At 34.0% G+C, this 25,856-nt stretch overlaps 1 protein-coding gene across 15 annotated transcripts in view; it reads left to right on the top strand.

Moving 5' to 3' along the window:
• The window catches only part of DLG1 (discs large MAGUK scaffold protein 1), a 255,607-nt gene that overhangs the window by 118,329 nt on the left and 111,422 nt on the right, over nucleotides 1-25,856 (top strand). For 9 of the 15 annotated variants that reach the window (XM_045088103.1, XM_045088104.1, XM_045088102.1 and 6 more), the window contains one exon: nucleotides 15,360-15,458. The exons of the other annotated variants lie outside the window; for them this stretch is intronic. In XM_045088103.1, coding sequence (XP_044944038.1) covers nucleotides 15,360-15,458 — 99 coding nt within the window. The remainder of the gene's footprint in view (nucleotides 1-15,359; nucleotides 15,459-25,856) is intronic. 15 annotated transcript variants of the gene reach the window in all.

A 25,856-nucleotide genomic window follows, 5' to 3' on the forward strand; every position in this document is an offset into this window, starting at 1 on the left:
TAGTCATCTGCATCTCTCTCAGTCACTCCTGCTCATTGATGATTTGAACACCTGGTACTGTCTTTTTTCTGCCCACTATTCCTGTAATTATTCTTAGTGATTTTCAGTAACCTTGTGTGATCATCCAAAATCTTAACTTTCTCAATTCTTTGATATCCTTATCTCTAGGAACCTTGTCTTTTCTTTCACTTGGGTGACCTGCTTAGTTACATTTAAAACCTTATTACCATTGACTGTGCACTTAGAAAATCTTAATTGCAAGCATTTCAAACAGTCTGACTAGCACTTACTTTCTTTTTAGCTCATTTCTCCTATTACAGTGATTTTTTTTGAAAAATTTATCTTCTGAAGACCTTCAGCATAATTTTCTATTATCTATCACTCCTTTCATGCTTTCACTTCCCTCCTTGCCTCACTCAGATTCCTTGGTCCATGACTAAGAGTGCTGCCTTTAATTAACTGTTGCCCCTTCATTGGTAAGATTCAACTTTGGTTAATTGCAACTCTGCCTCCTACATACTGGCTCCAAAGGTGCACATTAAATTTCCAAGAGTCACTACCTGGCCCTCATTCTCAGTTGATGATCTTACTCTTTATTCTACCTTGTTAAAATGAATGATCCATCTGTATTCCTACAGCTCACCCTTCACTTCTTAGTCCCTTCAACTATTCAAGAACTTCTGAAATTCTCTCTTCACTGCATTACCTTTCTCCTTCTACCGAATCATTCTCATCAGCATATATATCTCTTCTAATAACTCTGATTAAAACAACCAACCAGAAAATCCTCTTTTGGAGTAGATTGTCAAATCCAATGATTGGTACAAAGTTTTTGTTTTACTTGACCCCATAACAGCTTTTACACAGTTGACCGTTCCCTCCTTTAAATTCCTTTCACCTTTGACTCTTGAATACTACCTTTCCAGTATTCTCCCAAACTCAGTTTCCTTTGCAGTATTCTCCTCCTCTTTCTACCACTAAATGTTAGAGTGTTCAGTCCTTGAGCTTCTGTCTTTTTATACTCACATATCAGGTGATCTCATCCAGTCCTGTGCCTTTAAATAACATCAGTATTTGTATCTTTAGCCCAGAGCTAATCCTTGTACACTAGACTTGTATATTTAACTTCCTGTTCAGTATCTCCACTTGGATTAAATACCTGAAAGTTAACATGTCAAAAACAAGTGTCTAATTTTATTGTTCTCCCCATCATCTTCTTTCACCATCACTCACTGAGATGCTGAAGATAGAAACTCTTGGAATCGTTTTCTGTTATTTTTTCCTTTGGTCCACATTCCGTCTAACAGCAGATCCTATTGGCTCTATGTCCAGGATATATTTGTGATGTGGCCACTTTTTAGAATTTCCGGAACTACTAGTTTTAAATTATTTAATTTTTTGCCTGAACTACAGCAGTAGACCTCTTACTGGTCTCCCTGTCTCTATTCTTTAAACAGTCTGTTCACCCATTAGCCAGCGTCATCCTTTGAGAATGTCAGTACTTTATTTTTAACCCTTCTGTGGCTTCTGAACCAGTATATAGTAAAATTCTAAATCCTTCTTAACTACAGCTCAAAATGCCTATATGATCTCACCCCAGAAGTACTTCCAGTCGTGTTTGCTACTGCTCCCTCACTTACTCTGCTCTGGTTATACTGGCCTTGTTCCTATTCCTCAGATATATCAGATGTGGCCATCTAAGAGCCTTTATCTTGGTGTTCCTTTCTTTCCGGTAGATATTCTCATGGTTCATTCCCTCGCTGCCTTCAGATATCCCCTTATCTGTGCTTTTTCACAGGGCCTTCCAAGATACTTATCTTAGGTTGCAGGTTCTCTTTCACTCCAAACATTACTGTCTTCTTACTTTACAAAATTGTTTCCTTACAGTATTCAATATTGTCTGATTCTTTACTATTACAAATTTTTCTGTCCATCAGAATTTCTCCCTTAGACCTTCTATGAACAATATATCACCCTTTATCTAGTGTTATTCTGATCCTCTAGCTGATGATTCTCTTCCTCTTTACCCCTCTGGGAAGAGATACTCATGAGGAGGTGAGAGAGAGAGAAAAGAGAGAAACCATTCAATTTCATTATAATTAGGATGACTGTGTAACTCATCAACCAAACTGGAGTACTTTTGATGGAAAGAGAAAACTATTAATAAGTAAAGTGGGACAACAGGCATAAATATAGACTTAGCAAGCGAACAGAGGCGTATGGTACATCATTTATAGCCATTTATCTGCTGATTTTTCTCACCAGGCAGCAAGTCTGAATAGTCACACCAAGATATCTCCACCTTGGACCGTTTTGAATTGGCCTAATCTTCCTCAATACATGTTTCATACATTTAGACTCATGCCTAATGACAGTTGCATTTTGAAGTGTTATGTCAAATTTATCTATTTTTCTTCACCTCTGAGGAATGAAATTGGTTATATTCAGCAATATATTGCCTTTGTATTAAACTAGAATATATAGAAAGTAGGTAGACAGTCCCGTTTCTAGCAGAATAGTTAGAAATAGTCTCCTTTGGGTATTGACAGACCAAGAAACCAAGGTTAGGATAAAAATTCTTCTATACTGGTTGTGAGGTGCTGCCTGTTGACAAAGTTTAATTGCCCACTCAAAAGGCCACTAAAGCTCAGTGGTAAGATTGGTACCATGACTCAGAGTTAGAAATTAATTGTTCCCCTTTTCACCTGAAGAATGTTGTGGAATTTCTTACAGGGAAATTTATATGTACCCACTAAAAATTTGTTCAAACAATGTTTAAGACCCAGTCATTTTTACAGTAAGACACTTTAGAAAAGTGTAGAGATGAGGATTAAAAAACAACAAAAAAAAGTGTTATAATGGTTATATAAGCCGTTTAAAAATACCAAATTGACCATACCAGTCCAGCATTGCACTCCTTGATATTTACCCAGATGTGTTAAAAACTTGTATCCACATGAAAACCTGCACACTTATTTATAGCACCTTTATTTATGATTGTCAGAACTTGCAAGCAACCAAAATGTCCTTCAGTGGGTGAATGGATAAATAAACTGTGGTACCTTCAGACAGAGGAATTGATTTATCACTAAAAAGAAATGAAAAGACATGGAGGAACCTTAAATGCGTGTTACCCAGTGAAAGAAGTCGATCTGAAAAGGCTACGTACCCTATCCTCTTAACTATGTGACATTCTGGAAAAGAGAAAACTATGGAGACAGTACAAAGATTAGTGGTTTCCAAGGGCTAGGCAAGAATGATGATGAATAGGTAGAACACAGAGGACTTTTAGAATAGTAATACTCTTCTGTATGATCTTATATTGGTAGGCAAATGACATTATACATTTGTTACAACCTATAGAATGTCCAAGAGTGAACCCTGAACTATGAACTTTGGATAATAGTGGTGTGTCAGTGTAGCTTCATCATTTGTACAAATATATCACTCTGGTGGTAAATGTTGATGATGGGAAGACTAGGGTGTTTGGGCATAGGCTATGTGGGAACTCTGTACTTTATCCTCAAGTTTGCTTTGAACCTAAAAACTGCTTTAAAAAATAAAGCCTATTAAAAAATTAGTATCTTAATGGAGATTCAATTGGCTATAGCTTAAAGAACTAAGTAAGTGAAATTTGCTTATATAAGCTCTTTATAAATAGGAAATGTGTTGTATTCATCTTTGTATAGTGTCATGATTGTTAGATGGCCCTTTTGTCAAGGACAGATAGGTAAAAAGAAATTTCACAAGCTGCAGCTTATATATTTTTAATATATTCAAACAGGTTTTAAAGTTAACCTTTAAAATAATGTGTTAATAACAGTGCTGAAAAATTATCCCCTTCTCATGAGGTCAAGATAAGACATTCAGCCTTTGTAACATTTTTGCCTGTATTTTCAAGCAGTGTTTGTTTTATGAGATTTGTACTTCATACCTCTTATCACAACTATAATCAATTTATTCAGGTAATCAGTTGGGAATGATTTGTTTAATATTAGCTGCTGAACCATAAGCTTCACAAGAGCTGATAGTATAAGATGCGTATTTTCTTATATCCCCAGAAACTAGCATGGTGAATGCGCTTGAAAAATATTTGTTGAACTAATAAGCAAATGTTATATACTTGTTTATTTTCATTTAATCTGATGCTGGCTGTGAGGAAGTTTGGAGCTTCTGAATATGGTTTGGCCACTATAAATTTCCCAGGCACTTTATATGTAGAACTATGGCTTAAAATTTTTTTAAATTAAATTAATTTATTTATTTTCAGAAAAACAGTATTCATTGTTTTTTCACCACACCCAGTGCTCCATGCAATCCGTGCCCTCTATAATACCCACCACCTGGTACCCCGACCTACCCCCCCCGCCACTTCAAACCCCTCAGATTGTTTTTCGGAGTCCATAGTCTCTCATGATTCACCTCCCCTTCCAATTTACCCCAACTCCCTTCTCCTCTTTAACACCCCTTGTCCTCCATGATATTTGTTATGCTCCACAAATACGGCTGCCTTTGGCTTAAAATTTAAAAAAAATTTTTTTTTAATTAAAAAAACTCGACACTACAGGATTTTGCAAAATCATGTATATTTCAAAAGTAATCCAAAGCTCTCTGCGAAAAAAATTAGGCATATGTATTCCTGTACATATGAAGAATTTAAATTTATATCGTTAAAATTTGACTTAGATTCATTTTCTTTAAAGATTTTTTTCTGTGTTATTCTTTGTACTTCCTGGCACTCTAATTTAGATTACATTTCAGTCCTCCATTTTTAAAATTTAGAATTTTTATAAAGGCAAAAATAGTTGTTCAGACCATGTGGAGAACAGTAGCCTACAATTAACACCTTATTTAACAAACTTTAAATAAACCAACTGATGTAATAATTTTACAGGCATATGCAAATCAATCAAAAAAGACTGGACCTATTTTGTGCACGAATAAACCAACTGGCAATGACATCTGGAGGTAGTGGAATTTTAGGAAAGCCTAAACACAACTACTTCTGCCTCTAGATAAATGTATTTAAAAGACTTTCTCCCTTACCTCTTAAAAGGATTCCTGCCTATTAATTCTTTATCCTTTAGTAAACCCCAGTTTAATCCTATATTTCAGAACAATATTTTTTAGTTTTTGTGAAATCTAAATTGTGGATATTAATAAATTAATTCCAGCTCTGGAATGTGAAACAGTTATTGTTATGACAGAATAGGACCAGTTGATTGCCTTACAGATTTTTTGTTGGTCCTGAGAGAAATAACTAGAGATTATAATCTGAGATTTGGATCAAAACAGATTTCCAGCTTCATTTTTCTGTATTTAAGTCTGACTGATCTTGGTAGAGCTACCTAAGATCTACAAAGTATTACAAATTTGAAAAAAATCATTTTGAAGTTATTTTGAAAATTGGAGATAACAAGATGCATATCCCAGTGTTAGGATTAATTGCTTCATCTATACTAAGTACCATAAGCAGGATTTGGCAGGGGGGGTGGGTAGGAATGGGAAGCAAAACAAAAATCACGTCATTTTAATCACTCTTCCCGAACTGAAAGGCTACATACAGTATAGAGCCTATATTCTTTCAGATATAAGAACACTGCTTTATTAATAAAAGCCTTTTTTATAAAAATATTTTAAATAACTGTAGATGAAATTTGAAATTTCTATATGTATTATTTTTTTATTTTCAATTCCATGATCTTATGGGAGGAGTTGCATATTTTTATTATCATAGATAAATGAAGTTTTATTGGAACACAGCTCTGTTTGTGTATTGGGTATAGCCATTTTCAAGCACAAAGTTGGGTAGTTGCAACACAGAAACATGGCCCATAAAGTCTAAAATATGTATTATCTGTCCCTTTTTTGAAAATGTTTGCCAAGAGCGCCTGGGTGGCTCAGTGGGTTGGGCTGCTGCCTTCGGCTCGGGTCATGATCTCAGGGTCCTGGGATCAAGTCCCACGTCGGGCTCTTTGCTCAGCAGGGGGCCTGCTTCCCTTCCTCTCTCTCTGCCTGCCTCTCTGCCTGCTTGTGATCTCTCTCTGTCAAATAAATAAAATCTTAAAAAAAAAAAAAAGAAAGAAAGAAAATGTTTGCCAATCCTTGAGCTAAGGACTGAACAAGTATTCTGTTTCTTTTGGGGGGTATTATATATTGTCTTTGTGGTAAAACATGATAGTAACAATAAGGACCAAATAACTCTTCTGAAAATATTTTAAAAAGACAGTGTAGCATACTGGGTGAGCAGACTGTTGTTAGAGGATAATGGCCTGAGTTTGTTTCTGTTCTGCTGTTTACTAGCTGTGGCACTTTAGACAAATACATCTAAATTCTTTGAATCTCTTTCCTCCACCTGTAGAAAACAGAGATGAAAAAGTGTTATCCACATCAAGATTTATTGGAAATTAAATGAGGCAGTATAAGCACAGCCCTAATAATACCTGATAATCATCATCATTACCATCTTCATTACCACCATTATCAGTAGTTCCACAAAATATTCTGGTTTTTTTTTTTTTTTTTTAAGTGAGGAATCTAGATGTGGGAGAAGCAGTCTAATTATAGAGTGGTAAAGAATTATGTTTAACCAGAGGCTTGGTAACCTTGACAGGGTATCCAGTGAGGAAAACAGGAACCACAGCATTTATTTTAACAGAATGTAATATTGGGGGAGGAAGGTGCTTTTAAAAAAAAAACGAATTGGAGATTTGAAAAGGAAAAGTGAAATACCAAAGTAAAACAGATAATAACCATAGGAAGCAGCTGCCACATGTGGTAGGGACCTAGAAACAAGCTGAAATTAGTAGAACCTAGAAATTTGGAAGATGGGCACCACAGCTTTTAAATATAAGCCGTCAGTGAAAAATACTTACTAATACAGTTTTTAAAAGAGAAGAGGGGCACCTGGCGTGCTTAGTTGGAAGAGCATGCACCTCTTGATGTTGGGTGGTGAGTCTGAGTCCCACATTGGTTGTAGAGATTACTTAAAAATAAAATCTTTAAAAATAAAAAAAGATGAAAATCTATTAAGCAAATGTACCTAAGCAAGACGTGTTTATTTTCAAATAGGACATTATTAGGCAACTAGCTACTGCTAGGTAGATAAAAACATGAAACTGGCAATTTGAGGGCACTTTCGTGTTTTTGAGACTTCTGTCCTACGTTCACCAAATGATAGAACATCTTGAATACCTGATTGGTAGTGGCTCCCCAAGCACAGAAAAATCTTTTTGCAGTATCTCCTACATATATTTGATAATTGAATAAAGTCATGAAATTGAGCCATGTGGATATCTGAGGCAAAAGCATTCCTGGCAGAGACATAGTAAGTAAATAAAAGACTGAGACCAAACCAAGTTCAGGCTATTTAGAGAACAGCAGGGAGGTCAGTATGGCTGAAACAGTTAAGTGGTAGGAGAGTAGTAGAAAGGCAACAGGGGCTGGAATCATTACGGACTTCTAGAAGAATGAATAGAATAGGGTAAACGTATGATTACTAGAAAGCATTGAGGGCGCATTTTATATTAGTAATCATGAACTCCATGACTGTGTAGGTTTCTCTGACCATTTTCTGGTTTAAAAATCAGGTTAAAGTATATTGCAGTTTGTAGTTTCATACCTACTTGTTAATTATGTAACCATATCTTTAAATCCAAGTTTAAGGTCTCTTTACTTTAAATTTTTAGTGGTTCTTGATTCATCCTTCTACCAGCACAAAGTGAACGAGCTGAATGCTGATAGAATACCATCTTTTCATAATAAAGGGATGGTAAACTTTACTTCATTATCATGAATCTTGCCAGCAGAAATAGTTTCACGGACTAGGTAATCTGTGTGAAGTAACAAAACTGTACCCGTGTTTCTATAATAAGATTATTAATCACTGGATCTATTTTCTGATCTCTCCTTTGTTATTTTAAAATCAAAACTTTGTAATTTAACACCTAGTGATTTGTTTTTAAATGTACCTGGTTTGCTTCTGACATAATTATGATGTGGATGTCACATGTAGCTGGTTCAGATAACATTTTCCCCCCTGCAGCAGGGGGGAGAGAGTCAGACTTAAATAATGAAAAGTATCTTTATTCTAAAGATACTAGACCCCTGTTCAGTACAGTGATTCCCAAGTAGAGTTTTGATACATCTGCTCTGCTGTATTCTTCTATAAACATTGCCGGATTTTTTTGTTTTCCGCCCCCTTCTAAACAGCTTCTTTGACATTTGATCAGAGAAGCATATCTCCTTACAGCATAGTAGATCTTTAAACGAAGGAACTTGGATTAAGAATATTAACTTTGCCATACAAAAATGAAATAAAGTACTTATTGACCAATAGTGGCACAAGAGTAATTGCTTTTCCTTGTTATCTAAGGTTTAACAAAAGATTTGCTAATTCATGTATTTCATTTCCCCTAAATGTGGTATAAATTTATTTAGACCTTATTGAATCTTTGTGTATATTCTAAGCTCAGTTTACCTCATTCATATAACATGTCAATGTAAATTATCCTGTAATCTTATCCTGTAAGATTTCAGTTATCTTCAGATTTTTATCTTCTGCTATGAAAATCATTTTAATAATTTAGCAATAAAAATGTATTCACATAGCCTTGCAAATCTTTTATGCTTGGGTCTATGATGTAAAAGATTATTTTTAATAGCCAAAGTGGGTTCTTTTTTTTTAAGATTTTATTTATTTATTTATTAGAGAGAGAGAGAGAGAGATCACAAGGAGACAGAGAGGCAATCAAGAGAGAGGGGAAAGCAGGCTCCCTGCTGAGCAGAAAGCCCGATGAGCTGGATCCCAGGACCCCGGTAACATGACCTGAGCCGAAGGCAGAGGCTTAACCTACTGAGCCACCCAGGCGCACCATGGGTGTTACTCTTTTTTTTTTTTTAAGATTTTTTTTAATTTTTATTTATTTATTTAATAGTCCTTTCTAACTCCCAGTTGCCCATTATTCACCAGATGACACTAGGTGTACATTCAAAATCTATCTTGATTTGATACTCATGTCCATTTTCACCAAGCCACTGATGACCTCTCAAGAATCTGGATTATCACAGCAGCCTAATTGTCCTTTCTGTCTCTTCCTGTATCAGTCAGGATTCATATGCACATAAAAGAACCACTTGAGCTATTTTAAGCAGAATGCAATTTAATAAATGTGGGCTTACTCAATATGCCTTCCTGATTGTATGCTGAATTGGTTACACGGCTGGATTAGTTATCAGCTGTGGCTAGGAAATTGTGTGTGTTGATATGTTATTTGTTTTTGAAGTATTTTTCAGCAGTATTTGCTTTCTTAAGGAAGAGGCCAGGGGCATTTATTATTGCATGAATGGCAGTGAAAGAAGGTGGTGCATAGTCATGAATGTTGATATACAGTACACATTATGCAAGTGGCTGTACCTAATAAGGCTTCAGACCACTCCAGTGAAAATCTGTTACATTTTAAAAGCTGATTTCATAATTTTAAGATCTTACATTGAATTTAAAATGTAAACTATGAAGAAATTTAATAAGAATCTCTAAAAATGATTGTTTAAACACTTTCCCAGAAGCTGTCAATTTCATACTGTCATAGAAAAAGTACTTTTAAAATATGTACAAGCCAATTATTTTACAGGAATTTACAATTTTCTGCGATGTTCTTTGAGACACTGTTAATATTATAGCCTCTGTTGTCATGGAAACAAGTCTCTGAAGGCAGCCTCAGAGGCTAATGATTCCATGGTGTTGCTATGGATAGAAACAACTGAGACTGTTGTTAGTCACATGGTCATGATTAAAAAAAAAACCTCTTTGGAACTGATCTTACTGAGTGATACAAATGGAGCAGTAAAAGGATGATGGTATAACAGTTACCATTGTCTAATGAAATATGTATATAAGATTTTTCAAGTTAAAATGCTTATGCTGAATTTCTCCTTTTCTGTAATAACCCAAATATAATGGTGACTGTATTTTGCTACCTCATTGTTTACATTAGGATCTAAAGCATGACATTTTCCAATTTAGAATCTTCTACAACTCCCCAGAATTTTACCCTGCTCTAAATCCTGTGCTTAAAATATCCTCTTACCTTTTTATTTTACTCTATTATCAGATCTAACATCTGTGCTGTTCCCGTATCACTCAGCCTTCGTTTGATTGTCTGTTATTTGTTTGGGGCTGTATTTTTGTTTCAGATGAACTAAATGAATTATTTTGCTGTTCTGTAATTCTTTGTTACCTGAATTCGTTATCAGCTGTGGCTAGGAAATTGTATGTATTGATAACGTTACTTATTTTTGAAGACTTTTTCAGCAGGATTTTCCTTTCTCAAGAAACTGGCAGAAGCTATGTTCTTTTTCAAACTACTTGTTCATTGCCATATAGAGAGTGGAGTGAATTAAGATGACATAAGTTGTTTTAGGATTTCTTAAAAATGGTATTCAGATCCTTATCTAAAGGAGGTAGATTTCAGAAGAGACTTAAAGCCAAGGTTACCATGAGGTTTAAATGTAATATTAAAGGATTTATAGTTTATCATAAAGGTCTTGGAGAGCAGCTGCCTAGTGGAGATTTTTGTGCTTGATGTTGAAATTTGATATAAGCATTTAGCTCTGTCTTATTTTTATGTTAAAGTAGATTATTAATCAGCTAATATCTGACCCTGTTGAAGAGGCATAAGGAAACTTTAGAGGTGATAGATATATCTAGTATCTTGATTGTAATGGTTTTACAGGTACATGCATATGTCTGAACTCATTTAAGTTGTTTACATTAAATGGGTGAAGTTTTTTGTATGTCAATTTTATCTCAATAAAGCTGTTTTAAAAACCTGATATTACAAAAAATAATTATAAACTTTAGACTTTTTTTTTCTTTGATAGTGTGGATGACTGCAGCAGTTATTTTGTAGTGTATCAGTCAATTTGGGCTTGTCTGTTATTCGGTGATTGGATTCAGGTTACGCATCTTTGACTGGAGTTTCTGAGAAGTGATAGGTTCTTTATCCTATCAGGTAGCATGATTTTGAGTTGTCCCATCCTTGGTGCTGGTAACTTTGATTAAGATAGTATCTGCTAGATTTCTTCACTGTAATTAATAAGTGTTTTTAAGAGAAATACTTGAGTGGATCCATGTGTCCTATTTAAACTTTCATCTACTAGAATGAAAGGGAAGGTTCATTCAGCAGCATTGGAATTTTTATATCTATTGATTTTTTTGAATGTATTATTTCTGTGGTGGTTGCCAAATTATGATTTTAAAATTCCAGAATTCCTTCTACATCTTTTAGTTGGCATCCTACTATAAGGAAATGCTTTCTCATCTTTTCATTTATTTTTATAATTATTATATCAATATGGACTCTTGGAATCCTGTTTTTATTCTGTGTATGCCACTGTTATCTTTATTTAGAATCTCAAATTGTTCCCAGTCTGACTGGGAACTCTTCAAAACTCTTCAAGTTAACTTCAAAACTCTTCAAGCTAACTCCTGTGTCTTTTGTCCTGCCCTCATTATTCCATGAGCACTTCTGTATTTTCTGGCACAGCAAGTTGTTCTAGGATCTTATTGTACTTGCTAAGCTCTAGCACTGGAATTAGCCATTTTGAAATCCAAAGACTCCTTTTGTTTTTTAATTTGAGAATTGGTATTTAGAAACCATGATCTGAATGCTAGGTGTATTCATGCTATTGGTGTGTTACTGCCCCCAGATCATCTTTGTGGGCAGAGTTAGGGAATATATGTATGTATACACACACGTATGTCTGTGTTTCCAAGTCTATCTCTATATATTGAAAGCCGTGCATTCATGCTAATACCTCCAGTTCTGTTCTGGAACCATAGATATCATGTTAATTTTTTCCCTTTCCATATTCATAACTCCTTTCTCTGACACGAGGTATCTTATTCCCCTTATCCTTTATGTATGTATTTTTTAGATCAAAATCTCCTGTATGTCAGCAATCTCCCATCACCACTTCTCTCGGTGGGACACCCTCCTTACTCTGCCCAAGCTCCATCATATCTCCTTCTTACTCCACTGAGGCCCCTACACTTCATGCCAGACTACTGCTACTGCCACATTTAGGTTCAAACAAAACACATCAGTCTGCTTCCACTGCTCTGCCCATATGGATACCCTCCTTTTTCTGCTCAGGCTCCAAGCACCCTGTTCTAGACCGCTGCCACCCCTCTACTCCCTGCATACAGACACTCTCCTTACCCTGTTTGGCTTCAATAATCTGTACCTTACTGTTAAAGAAGTCTTTACCTACACCAGGGTCATGGTAACATTCTGTCATTAATATCATTTAGAAATCTAATTTTTGTACTTCTCTTATGTTAGCAAACAGTCTGTAACTAATCTTAAGTATTGTATAAGGTAGAGATGGGATTCATTTCATTTCCTGTAGGTATACCTAGTTGATCAAGTGGCAGTTCTTTTAAAACTATCTTTTTTCGCACACTTTGTTGTAAATCTAGAGGCAGAACCTCAAAAATTTTTAAAAAGTGATATGAGTATTAAACTGAAAGTTGGTTAATATTTAAGTGATGCATTTTAAACTCATAATATGGAATTTAAAGGTTTTTTTTTTATGGAAACAATATATAATTAGTGACTAGAGTTCCAAGCCAGATCTACAGATGGTTCTTACAGATGATTTTTAATTGGTTGTGTAATATTTAATTTTACATAATTATCATTATTTGGATATTTAGGATATTCCACATTTCCCAAGTATAAACAGTGGTCAGTAGAATGTATTAAGACTCTTAGAATACTTGTTTTTTAAATTGTTCACTTTGGGTAGATTTCTAGAATTAAGTCTAAAAGCTTAGACTTTTTTAAGGCTGTAGATAATTACTACTAAATTGCTTTTCTTAAAGTTTGTATGAATTTATACATCCAACAACAGTGGGAAAGGTCCTGTTTCCATGCATTAAAATTTACTTTGAGATTTGTATTGTGGCAAAATATATCTGACATAAAATTTGTCATTTTAACCTTTTTAAAAAATAATTCTGTGGCATTAATTGCATTCTCAGTGTTGCAACCATCACTATTAGATTTCCAAAACTTTTCATGTCCTCTCACAGACTCTGTAATCATTAACTTACCATGCTCTTCTCTCCTAGCGTGGTAACTTCCATTCTACTTTCTATCTCTATGAGTATACCTATTCTGAATGTTTCATGTAAGTCGAATCATACAATATTGTCCTTATGTGTCTGATTCATTTCACTTGAGAACATAATGTTTTCAGTATACATCCGTGTTGTATCATGAGTCAGAATTTCATTCCTCTTTGTGACTGAATAATAATTCATTGCATGTATATATAACATTTTGTTTATCCATTTGTCTTTGATGGACACTTGTGTTTTTTCCACCTTTTCAGCTGTTGTGAATAATGCATCACTGAACATTGTGATGTAAAGTATCCAACTCCCTGTTTTCAGTTCTTCTGAGTCTATGTATACTTAGTAGAAATTGCTGGGTCATATGGTAATACTATGGTTAGCTTTTTTTGAAGAACCATCAAACTGTTGTATAGCAGCTTACACCATTTTACATTCCTACCAAAAGTTTTTGAAGATTACAAATTCTCTACATCCTTGCCAATGTAGTTTCTTTCTGTTTTTGTTTTTCTTTTTTTATTACAGCCTCCTAGTAAGTGTGAAGTGATTTTTTGCTGTAACTTTGATTTGCATTTTTCTAATGAATAATAATTTGTTGAGTATCTTTTCATGTGCTTATTTGCCATTTGTATATCTCCTTTGCAGAAATGACCACCAAAGTCCTTTGCCCATTTTTTAACTATCTTTTTGTTGTTGAGTTGTAAGAGTTCTTTATATATTCTGGCTATTAAACCCCCATCGGATGTGTGACTTGTAAACATTTAGTCCTATTTTGTAGGTTGTCTTTGCACTTTCTTGATAATGTCCTTTGGTAGACAAAATATTTTCTCTGGTGTTCAGATGACGTCTGGTTCATTTATTCTTGTCACTTATACTTTTGATATATTTAAGAATTCACTGTCAAATCTAAGGTCAGGAAGATTTACCCCTTTGTTTTCTGGTTTTATGAGTTCTAGTATGTATATTTCTATTGTTGATTAATTTTTAAATTTTTGTATATGATGTGAGAGTGATATAACTTCATTACTTTTGCATGTGGATATCCAGTTTTCCCAGCACCATTGTTGAAGAGAATCCACGCATTTTTAATATATTTTGATTAACTGATAGGCCAAGAAGGTCAACATTGTAATTTTATTTTGTATTTCTTTGTTAGGAAAAGCATAGTTTTGATTTCAGCAAATTTGTTCTTCCTGTCTCTTTTAATGCACCTTGTCCTGTAATCAGTTAGATTTTAATGTTTCTCTTATACATGTAGAGTATGTTATTAGTTAATAAATGTTTATGAATTAATCCAGTTAACAAGGTTTAGGACAAGTTACAAAACACGTCTTGTTTTACATTTACATCTTTGTAAAATTAAATGAATCAAGCCAGATAGAGTGTTGAGTGTAAATATCAAAGCCCCTTAGTTTATGTCACTAGAGTTCTTTTTTAATTTTTTCTGGAATATGTGTGGCACATAATAGTTACTCAGTGTTAGTTGAATTAATGACTTTAAAGGCAGTTGTTTTAAAAGATTTATTTATTTGAGAGAGAGAGCATGGGTGCAGGGGAGGGGGCCAAGGTAGAGGGAAGCAGAAACTTAAGCAGGCTTCCTTCTGAGCTTGGGGCTTATCCCACAATGTTGAGATCACCACCTGACCCAAAACCAAGAAGCGTCGCTTAACTGATTGTACGACCTAGATGCCCGTTTGAAGGCAATTTTAAGGCAGCTTAGTACAGTTCTTAATAGTAGAGGTCAATAGCATAGATTTTAAAAGTGATAATAGATTCAATTTTTAAGTCCTTTGAATCCTTTGTGAATTTCTGAGCCCCAGTTATAGGCTAATAAAATTGCTTTTGATTCCTTGAATGCAAGGAGGAAAGTAATCAAATAATATTCTGAATCCTGGAAAAATATTTTGTAGTCTTTGAAGTAAGTGTTTTGTCTCCTAGAGGAGCAAAATTGTAAGTCATTATCTTTTACTGTTTTCATTGAAATATCTAAAAAGTAGTCTCTCATTTTAATTACAGTTATTAAAACTATTATTAGTAGCATAATGATTTCTAAAATAATTTCTGGAGAGCATTTTTCTCATTTAAATTGAAGTAACATTAATATTTTACCTTTTTCTCAGTTATTTCTGAAAACTATAATATATTATGGCAAAATTTTCTGTTATGTGTTTTTCTTTTATTTTGGTATTTTTCCTGATTTTTTGTCATTGATGATTTTTAGCCAACAGAAGCTGTACCTCCCTCTTCTCCCACTGTCCCTGTGATCCCTGTCCTGCCAGTCCCTGCTGAGAATACTGTCATCCTACCCACCATACCACAGGTTTTTATTAGTTTCTTTTTTCTTTATAAACATTTCATTTGCTTTTAATGTTTCATTTGTATTCTTTTCAAACTGTTTTAACTATTTCTTTGTTAGATTTAGTAATTCACTTTGGACTTCACCTTGTGTTTTTAGGGAATTAAATATTCGGGATTTAATATAAAATGGGTTCAGTATGTGTCATTTTTTTAGGTTAACTATGAAATAGGACACATTTTAAACTTCGTAATATTGAACCTCCTTAGATTTGTTATCATGCATTTTGTATTTATAAATCTGCTTGAACCAGTTTTTATTTGCTTTAGGAAATTTTCTTTTTTTTTTTTCTTTTTAAGATTTTATTTATTTAACAGAGAGAGAAAGCACAGGTAGGCAGAGAGGCAGGCAGAGAGAGAAGGGGAAGTAGTAGGCTCCCTGCTGAGCAGAGAGGTTGATGCAGGGCTCTATCCCAGGACCCTGAGATTATGACCTGAGCTGAAGGCAACGGCTTAACCCACTGAACCACCCAGACACCCCAGGAAATTTTATTTTCTAAAGATAATAAAAATCTTTATCTTCATATTACACTAGATGTGTCATTCATATTTGTTTTCCAATATATATTTACCTTCTTTGGAAATATTTCTTTCTCTGTCATTTGGTTAGATAACGTTCATATTTATCTGTTAAAAATAAGACCCCATACATGTAAAGTATATTGAAACTCTGTGCTATCTCTGCAACTTTTCTGTAAATCTAAAATTACTCTAATAAAAGTTTATTTTTTAAAAAGGTAATGTGTGTGTATACACACACAATGGAATATTACTCAGCCATCAAAAATAATGAAATCTTGCCATTTGCAACATGGTTGGAGCTAGAGTGTATTATGCTCAGCAAAATAAGTCAGAGAAAGACAGATACCATATGATTTCACTCACATATGGAATTTAAGAAACAAAACAGATGAATGTTTGTGGGGGGGTAGGAAAGAGAAGGAAGCAAACCATAAGAGACTCTTAGAGAACAAACTGAGGGCTGATGGAGGGCAATTGCGGGGTGGGGGATGAGCTAGATGTGTGATGGATATTTAGGACAGCACTTTTATGATGAGCACTGGGTATTATATGTAAGTAATGAATCACTGAATTTTACTCCTGAAACTAACATTGTACTATATGGGTTTTTTTTGTACTATATGTTAACGAACTAGAATTTAAATAAAAATTTGAAAACAAAATAAAAAGTAATGTGACAGTCAAAAACTAAAATGCTAGACAAATCCTTCAGTAATTCCAAGGGATGACTTAATAAGACATTACCTACCCTATAAACTAAGTCATCCAAAGTCAAAATAATGATAGTATTATTGCATATAATAAATAACTCAGATCTTGATTGTATACAATCTCAGTCTCATTTAGAGTATAAATAAATGCATCTTTAGCTATTTTTACTATTACTGATCTGTGCATAAAATCTAGATAAAAATTGTATGCTTATTGTGTAAGTTCTATTGGAAGTAAAATGGGATATCAGTTATTACTTATCTCAGTGTCCTTCCCCTCCTAAAAAATGAAATTCAAGAGGGACATTATACAAAATAGGACTCTAGGGGAAATTACAGATACTCCACTAAGACTTCATTCAGTCTGATAATGTTACTGTTTCTACGTAATCGTTCACCCTTTGTGAAAATCATTAAAAGTTAAATCGTTGTAAATGATAGATAAATCCAGATGGATTTTTTTCTCTGTGTTGCATAGAAGAAATTGAACATATAAATAAAATATAATTCTAAGTAAGCAGCCTATGTTTTATTGTAATATTGTAATAATATAACCTCTCTCCAAGCATCTAGGACTTAGTAATACAATATTTTTTTTAAAGTAGGGGATTTGGAAGTTTATTTTACTCTTGTCATTTCAATTCATCTTTTGGTGTTAAAATAGTTCCAAAACCCTTTGAAACTTCATAGTAGTTTTTGTTCTTATGTTGCATAAGGAACCTGTCCTTTCCTGCTCAAAGACCTCTGACTTATTTACTCCCAAGTGTCCCTAACATCACACTATATTTGGAAATTGTTGAGACATTACATAGCCTTGTAGTTATAAATGAGAGGTCTTAGAGGCAGATAGATCTGGTTTGGAATTCTAGTCCTACCACTTTATAAGCTGTGTAACTCTGAGCAGTTTCCTTAACCACACTGAGCTTCTGTTACTTCATCTGTTAACACTGAAGATGATAGTAGTACTAGCTTAAGATGTTGTTGGAAGAATAATGGCATATGTGCAACTGGCACATAATCTTGGCTGTTCATATTATTAGTGTTATCTCATATTTCTTTGAGACAGTAAACCAGGGAACAAGTTAGAAAAACAAATGAGGATATGTGCACAAGACAAAGGCTTATGTATTCTACTTTGCCTCATTTTAAGTTTTTTTTTTTTTTTTTTTTTTTTTTTTTTTTTTTTCATTTTAAGTTTTTAAATACACTGAAAGCCCATGTAGAGTAGATTAATCATTTATGTTGTATAATGTGAAAAGCCTATAGGTGTGCCTCATTTTTCTGGAATCAGTAAGTGCATTCCTGATTAATGAAGTAGAATATGGGCATTATAAAAATTAGTATAAGTGATTAAAATGTCCTCAAATAAACTTGAAAGCTATACTTAATCTATAACCCAGTTTTAACACTTTAAATGGAAATAATTTTTCTTCTAAAGATCTACTAATTTACATTTTAGATGCATCAGGATATAATAGAAATAGAAGTAGAAGACATAAGGTTTGGATTCGCATCCTACCTTTGCAATTCAAACAAGTTACTTAATGTCTACATTTTATCCTCCCTTCATCTATTAAAATGGAAGATAATGCCTCCCTGATTACTTTTAAATGCTTATTATACTTTTCAGAGTACTTTTATATTGGTCTTTTAAATTTTTAAAAGCTTTCCATATTAGGAATTATTAGGCTTATTATACACAGCAGTACAGAAGAAGGCATAACAAACGACTGCTTGAAGTTGAATGAAGAGCGCAGACTTTATAGTGAGACCTAACTACCACTTTCTGGCCTCACCCCTTTCTAGCTGTGTGACAATGTAGAAATGTCTCAGCTTCTAATAGCCTCAGTTCTCTACATAGATACTGACCTATTAAATATCTTTTTTCCACCCCAGAGTAAATACTCTGCTTTAAAACCAGATGCTTTAGACTCTTTCTACCAGTTTTGTGGATCTGTCATGTAATTGCTAAAAGTGACTAATTTGTGTGTGTAAAATTCTTTGTACATATTCATATATGTGCTTCAGAGGTATTGGTGTTCAGTTTTTTGTTATTATTCCAGCCATATCATTACTAAGATGAATATAACATTATCCTTGTCCTCCAGGAGACTCCTTTCTATCCAATAGACAGTTAACAATAACCACGTGACATGAGAGTAGGTACATAAGAGGTATAGCCAGTGCAGACCATTTTTTATTGCTTTTGGACCATTCAAGTTTCACAAAACATCTGAGCATTGAATCTCAAATCACTTGATCTTTAGTATAACCTAAAGGATGACTTGATATATTTTCATTTTACTGGTAGTTTTAAACAGAAGACCATACTTTGAGTTACCTTGATGAGCCTTTTTAACCACACATTAATATCTGACTGTGGTGCCCTTATTCTATATGTATTTTGAGTTTGTTTTGTTTATTCTACATTATTTTCAGATCATTTCAGATTTAAGAAAGTTTCAGTAATAATGCTGTGAATTCCCATATACCTTAACCCAGATTCCCCAATTCTTAACATTTTTACCTACCATATTTGCTTTATCATTTCCCTTCTTATATATTACTTTTTATGAATCATTTCAAAGGAAGTTTCTCTCATGTCCCTTTTACCTCCAAATACAAATGCTTTATAACACTAAATGTTTTTTCCTAAGAACAGAAATATTAACACAGTACATGAGCTACATCAGAAAATGAACATTAAAATAAAATTAGTGTCATTAATCTGCAAACATTATATTTTTCCATTTGCCCCAATAATGTACTTTAGAGGAAAAAAAAATAGGTCCTTTAGCCAGTCCAAGATTTCACATTGCCTTCATGACACTTTAGTCTCCGTAATCTGGAGTAGCCCCACTGTCTTTCATGAATGTGGCATTTTAGAAGAAAGCAAGCTAGTTATTTTGTAGAATATGTTTCAGTTTGTCTTTAATGCATCTGCATAATTAGTTTGAAGTCATACATGTTTTCCAATTTTTTTAGTTGTGGTAGAATACACATAATGTAGAAATTTGCCATTTTTAAGATTATATATCAGTGGTATTTAAGATTTTATTTATTTGAGAGTGAGCAAGAGAGAGAAGACAAGCAGGGGAAGTGGCAGAAGGCAGAGGGAGAAGCAGGCTCCCCGCTAAGCAGGGAGCATGATGTGGGGCTCCATCCCAGGACCCAGGATCATGACCTGAGCTGAAGGCAGACACTTACTGAGCCACCAAGGCACCCCTACATATCAGTGATATTAAGTACATTCATATTGTTTTGCAACCATCACTGTCATACATCTACAGAACTCTCTTCATCTTTTCATATGTGAAAACTGACTGCAGTCATTGTACTCAGTGGTGAAAGACTGAAAGCATTTCCTCTAACAATATGTAGAAAATATAAAGTGATGTTACAACTCTTACAATATTAGGTTTTATAATTGCTCTTGTATTTATCTTTACTGAGATCTTTATTTCTTCAAACACCTTGTGTTACTCTCTCGTGTCCTTTAATTTCAACCTGCAAGACTCTTGAGCAAAGAATTTTGTTCAGGGCAGCTGTACTAGTGATAACCGAACTCCCGCCCCCCGCCCCAGCTCTTGTTTATCTGGGAATATTTTAATTCCTCCCTCACATTTGAGGAACAGTTTTGCCAGATACAGGGTTCTTGGTTGACAAAGGTTTTTTTCTTTTAGTACTTTAGATATATTGGCTCACTACTTTCTCACTTCCAGAGTTTCTGGAACTCTTCCAGAGTTCAGAGAAACATGTTGATAATCTTATTGAAGATCCCTTGTATGTAATGAGTCACTTTTTTCTTGCTGCTCTCAAAATTCTGTGTTTTTGTCTTTCAAGAGTTTGATTACAATGTGTCCTAGTGTGAGTCTCTCTGAGTTCATCCTACCATGAGGTTGTTGAGCTTGGATGTTGTTCTTCATGTCTTGTTATGGTTGGTGGTTGTTATCATCAAATTTGGGAATGTTTTGGTGATTATTTCTTCAGATATTTTCTCTGCTACTTGATCTCTCCTCTTCTGGGACTCCCATGATATATGTGTTGGTCTGCTTCATGGTGACCCAAGGTTCCTTAGTGTCTGGTCATTTTCTTTAGTCCTTTTCTTTCTTTCCTCAGACTTAGTAATTTCCATTGTCCTATCTTCAAGTTCATCAATTCTTCTGCTTGTTCAAATCTGCCTTTGAATTGTTATATTGAATTTTTGATTTATTGAACTTTTTTGCTTCAGAATTTCCTTTTGATTTTCCTTTAGGTTTTCTCTCTTTTATAGACTTTTCTATTTTATCTTTTATAAATTTTCCCTTTTATTTTTTCATTTTCTTTGTTCACCTTCTCTTTTAGTTCTTTGAACATCTTTAATATGGTTGTTTTAAAGTCTTTGTGTAGTAGATCTGGCACCAGGTTTTTTTAAAGGCCCTTCCTTCCTTTTTTTCTTTTCCTTCTTTCCTTCATTCCTTCCTCTTTTCCTTTGAATGGACCACACTATATTGTTTCTTTGCATGCCTTTTGATTTCTTTGCTGAACACTGGACTTTTGACTCTTAGGATGCTCTAACTCGGGAAATCAGATTTTCCTCCTCTCCTAAGGTTTTATTTTTATTTTGTAGTTGTTGTTTTGGGGCTTTTTAATTGTTGTAGGCTATCTCTGTGCCAAGAATCAGTCTGTAGTATAAACTTAAGGTCTTCCTCAGGTCTTTTTTTCCCTGCCTGCCCTTGTGTATGTGGCTGCTTTTGAATATCCTAGGTTTCAGTGCCTGACTCTCAAAAGGGGAAAAAGAGAAAAATGAAATGGTGGGAGGAGGTGTTTGCCCTTTAAGTCCTCTGGAGTCCCTTCAACCAGAGGGGGGAAGACTTGTATCAATTATGGGCAGTTCAATAATGGCCACTGCCTCTTTGCACACCAGTGATCAGAAGCAATCAGAGCACAGATCCCCTGTATTTGGAGGGTAGTTTTTGTTTGTTTTTGGTTTTTTTCCCCTCCTGGGTTGTGTAGTTTTTGTGCCGGCTACTCCAGGAACACTTCCCCAACTAGCTGTTACAGGGCAGAGGATGGGAGTTGAATAGCTGCTACTGTGCTAAGAGCTAAAATTGACAATTAACCACAGTTTACCATCCAGTACTTCCCCTGGAAGTTGCAGGCCTTCAACAGACTACTCTGGAGTTCAATACAATTCCAAATTAGTTACATCACATAGATTCTGCCAGTACAGTTATTATCTGGGTGACAAATTTGTGGTACTTCCTATTGTGCCGTCTTCCCAGAATCCATCCTATTTATTTTTACATACACTCCTTATCTTACATTGATTCCTTAAGTGATAGCATTTACCTTTTCATGCAGTATGTCTCAAATTAGAATCTAAGAGGTGTTCTCTGTGGTTTGTGAGTTCTTTATATGAAAAACACTTGTGGGCGCCTGGGTGGCTCAGTGGGTTAAGCCGCTGCCTTCGGCTCAGGTCATGATCTCAGGGTCCTGGGATCGAGGCCCGCATCGGGCTCTCTGCTCAGCAGGGAGCCTGCTTCCCTCTCTCTCTCTATCTGCCTGCCTCTCCATCTCTACTTGTGATTTCTCTCTGTTAAATAAATAAATAAAATCTTTAAAAAAAAAAAAAGAAAAACACTTGTTTATAATTTAGTAGGGGAGAAGGAGACAGATTAAATAACGTAATAAAACTTTGATAAATGGTAAAAGGAGAAATACAATGCACAGCATTAAAGTGTTTTCTAAACTCCTAATTTTGGCCTGTTTTTAAATAACTGGATTTAAGAATTATTTAAAGGTTTTTAAAAAAATGTAATACTGCTTTTTGAAATTGTATAAGGATGCTGTGATGTGTTAACAGCAGCAATCCCTGTGAGACCCATTATTAATGAAATAGAATGCTAAAAATTGCATGAGCAGAATTATGTTTCTTAAGTCTTGTTATTGATACTTGGTCAAATTCTTTAGGGGTTTACTAGTACCTCTTTTTTAGAATATTCCTGTCCCTTTACTAACCCCCACCCCATCTCTAATTGTATTATAGGACTTCATTATTATCCTAGTTGACACATACACAATAGTATATTAAATTATAATATACTAATATATTAATATATATACTAATAATGGATTAACAGTAGTTTCCTGTAGTTTACAGTAAGTTTTCCTTTGTATTTGCTGTGTCTTTACATAGTCCTCTTAGGTAAAAACATGTGTTGCTGTCTCTTTATAGATGAAATAAATGAGTTTAAATATCACTTGTGACTTACCTGTATAGTCAGATTTACTTGAATGGTGGAGTGAAATAGAGATAGCACCAGAACCAAGTCTTTTGGTGTCACTTGAAGTCACTTGAAGCAAGGTGCAACGGAAGGGGTTTCTTCATTTGAAATAACTTTCAAGTAGATTCTTCTTAATTCTTGTTGTTGTTTAATTGACTGCTAAGTAAAGGTGATAATTTCATGTCACCTGTTCTGCTACCCACTGTCCCAGTTACAGATCCCAAGGTCTTAAACTAGCCAGATTTGCTACCATTTCTAATTTTAGTACTCTTTACCTCAGCTTTTTCAAAGTATGTGCTTTCTGGGGCCAAATTTTTCTGCATTGCTTCCTTTAGAAGTACCCTGTTCTTTAACTTTGTTTCTAGGGTGTTGTGTCTTTCTGAATTGTGTATCATACCCTCCAAACCCATTCAGATTGTCCTACCCATTTATTTCCATTCCTACCTCCAAATTGGAGAGCTAGGGAGTATTACTTTCTCAGAAACATTTCTGTATTTCATAATACAATTATAATGAAGTAAAATTACTAAGTAAAAATAGAATTAAGTAAATTATTATTAAGTAAAAGTATAGTTTGTTCCAAGTTAAATGTCTTAATTCATCTTTATTTTAGGCAACTAGACTTGAGACAGACATCATGCCTCTTGAGCTTTCTTTATATAGGCTCTTATTCGAGACTATTTTTTATGACCTGTCTTTTTAAAATAGCTAGGTTTTCTTACCCTGACATTACTTTTGGTTGAAATTCTTGCTTAATCCTCAATGTGAACACTCTTGTTTCTTGTCCAATTTCATGTTCTTTATTACCATCATTTCCCTTCAAGTATGATCACTCACTCATGTTAATTCTAAAGATACATCTAAAAATAACTTATTGTACGTATATTACCATGTTCTTCAAGTCAAAATTGCAAATTATTTCACTAGTCTGTATTTTTTATTTTGAACAGAACTTGAAAATTAAAATCAACTTTATGGTGTGAATGCTAATAACTTAATAGCAACTCTGACCTATAGTATTTTACAACTGCCTTAGTTATTAACCTCCTACAAACTGAGCAGTTGACTCAATATAATTTTTTTGCTTTACTTTTTATTAAAATTTTCAAAAATACTGGGGCACCTGGGTGGTTCAGTGGGTTAAGCCTCTGCCTTTGACTAAGATCATGATGTCAGGGTCCTGGGATCCAGCCCTTCATCGAGCTCTCTGCTCAGCAGGGAGCCTGCTTCCCCCTCTCTCTGCCTACTGCTCTGCCTACTTGTGTTCTCTCTCTGTCAAATAAATAAATAAGATCTTTAAAAATAAATACTTACATGTAGAGGGATAGTATGTGAACTATTATTTCACATACTATTAATATGTGAACTAATATGTGAATTATTAATTGTGAACTATTAAATTATTAATATGTGAATTAATTAATATGTGAACTCTCACATATACTCATTACCAAACTATAACAAATCATTAACTCGTGTGTGCTCATATGACCCATAATCCCTCCCATTTGTGTCCTCTCTTTGTCATTATTTTATTTTGAAGTAAGTTTAATACTTTATATCATTTTGTTTTTGTATATTTCAATATCAAATAGACTTTTTATAGGACTAGAATCAAAAGATAACTTCTGTACAACGATGATGGTAAAAAACAACTTTTTTCACTGTATGTTTGTTAATAAATGGGCAGAGGGAAGCAAAAGGCTTTGTTGCCATAATTTTTGAAGAATGTAACTTCTTTTGTAACTTTAAGTACCCCTTTCTTTCTTGTCATCGTCTGTAATTGCTTAAACAAAATGGGGTGAAGTTGTACCATTAATTTTTTTGTTGAAGTGAAATACTATCAATTTGAGGAATCTCTATGGGTCATTGGATAATTTCAGATATTCATAAAATCTCAAATGTCTGTAAGTTGACTACTTTTACTTAAATAATAATCATACAAAGAGTATTTGTATCATGTTGATTAATCAAATTTAAATTAAAAATTTGAAAAACAAATAGTATTTGTATTTATTAGGTTTGGTTTTCACTAAATTATTTGAAGGTAGATTATTACAGTCAAAGGTAGGACCTGCATATAAAGTAGTTAATGTCATGTTTATATATAATAAGGTTTCTCATTTTTAACCTGCTGCTTCATGTAGTCTAAATGCATAATATATAATTATTTAACCATGCAACTGTGTTGTCCTTAAGCATTTTATCATATCATCCAGATCTAGTTCTTTGCCAAAAATAGTGTAAAATATTTGAACCTTTTAGGAAAGCCCATACACTTGGAAGAAAATGGTTATTCTGTGTATAATGTTTCTTTCACACATTTTTTATGTTTAGTTCTTTAGTTAATTGGAATAGCAGAATTATTAGTGTTCATAAACATACCTCCTAAAATTGGCTTAAAGGATAGTCTTTTTTTTTTTAATTCTAAGAAAATGTCATTTGAAATGGTACTTTTATACTCTTAAATATGCAGGAGAAAGATAATTTTGAGGGGAATCATGTCAGTTTTCTGGCATGTTCATGATATGTTCTGATATGTTTTTCATTTGGTATTGATTGCATTTTATTCCTTAAATTTTATTTCATCTACAGAATAATTTCCAGGTCAACCAGAAAACCAAGCTTCTTTCAATCCATACTTAATCAGACATATTTATCCTACTTGGTTTTTTTGCTGTTGTTTTGCTTTTGGTTTTTTGACTCTTGTTATTCTGTGAGTGGTAACAGGTGGTAAGCAATAATTGCAACTGAAAATAGAATTTTTTTCTGGGTGATAAAAGTTGGAATCTTCCTGGTATACTTGGGAATAGAAAAGCTAATGATATCTGAGCAACCTGGGAAGAGTTCTTATGCAAAGCATAT

This window comes from Mustela putorius, unplaced genomic scaffold, assembly GCF_011764305.1.
Source record: "Mustela putorius furo isolate JIRA1106 unplaced genomic scaffold, ASM1176430v1.1 tig00003834_pilon_pilon_pilon, whole genome shotgun sequence".
Taxonomy (NCBI): domain Eukaryota; kingdom Metazoa; phylum Chordata; class Mammalia; order Carnivora; family Mustelidae; genus Mustela; species Mustela putorius.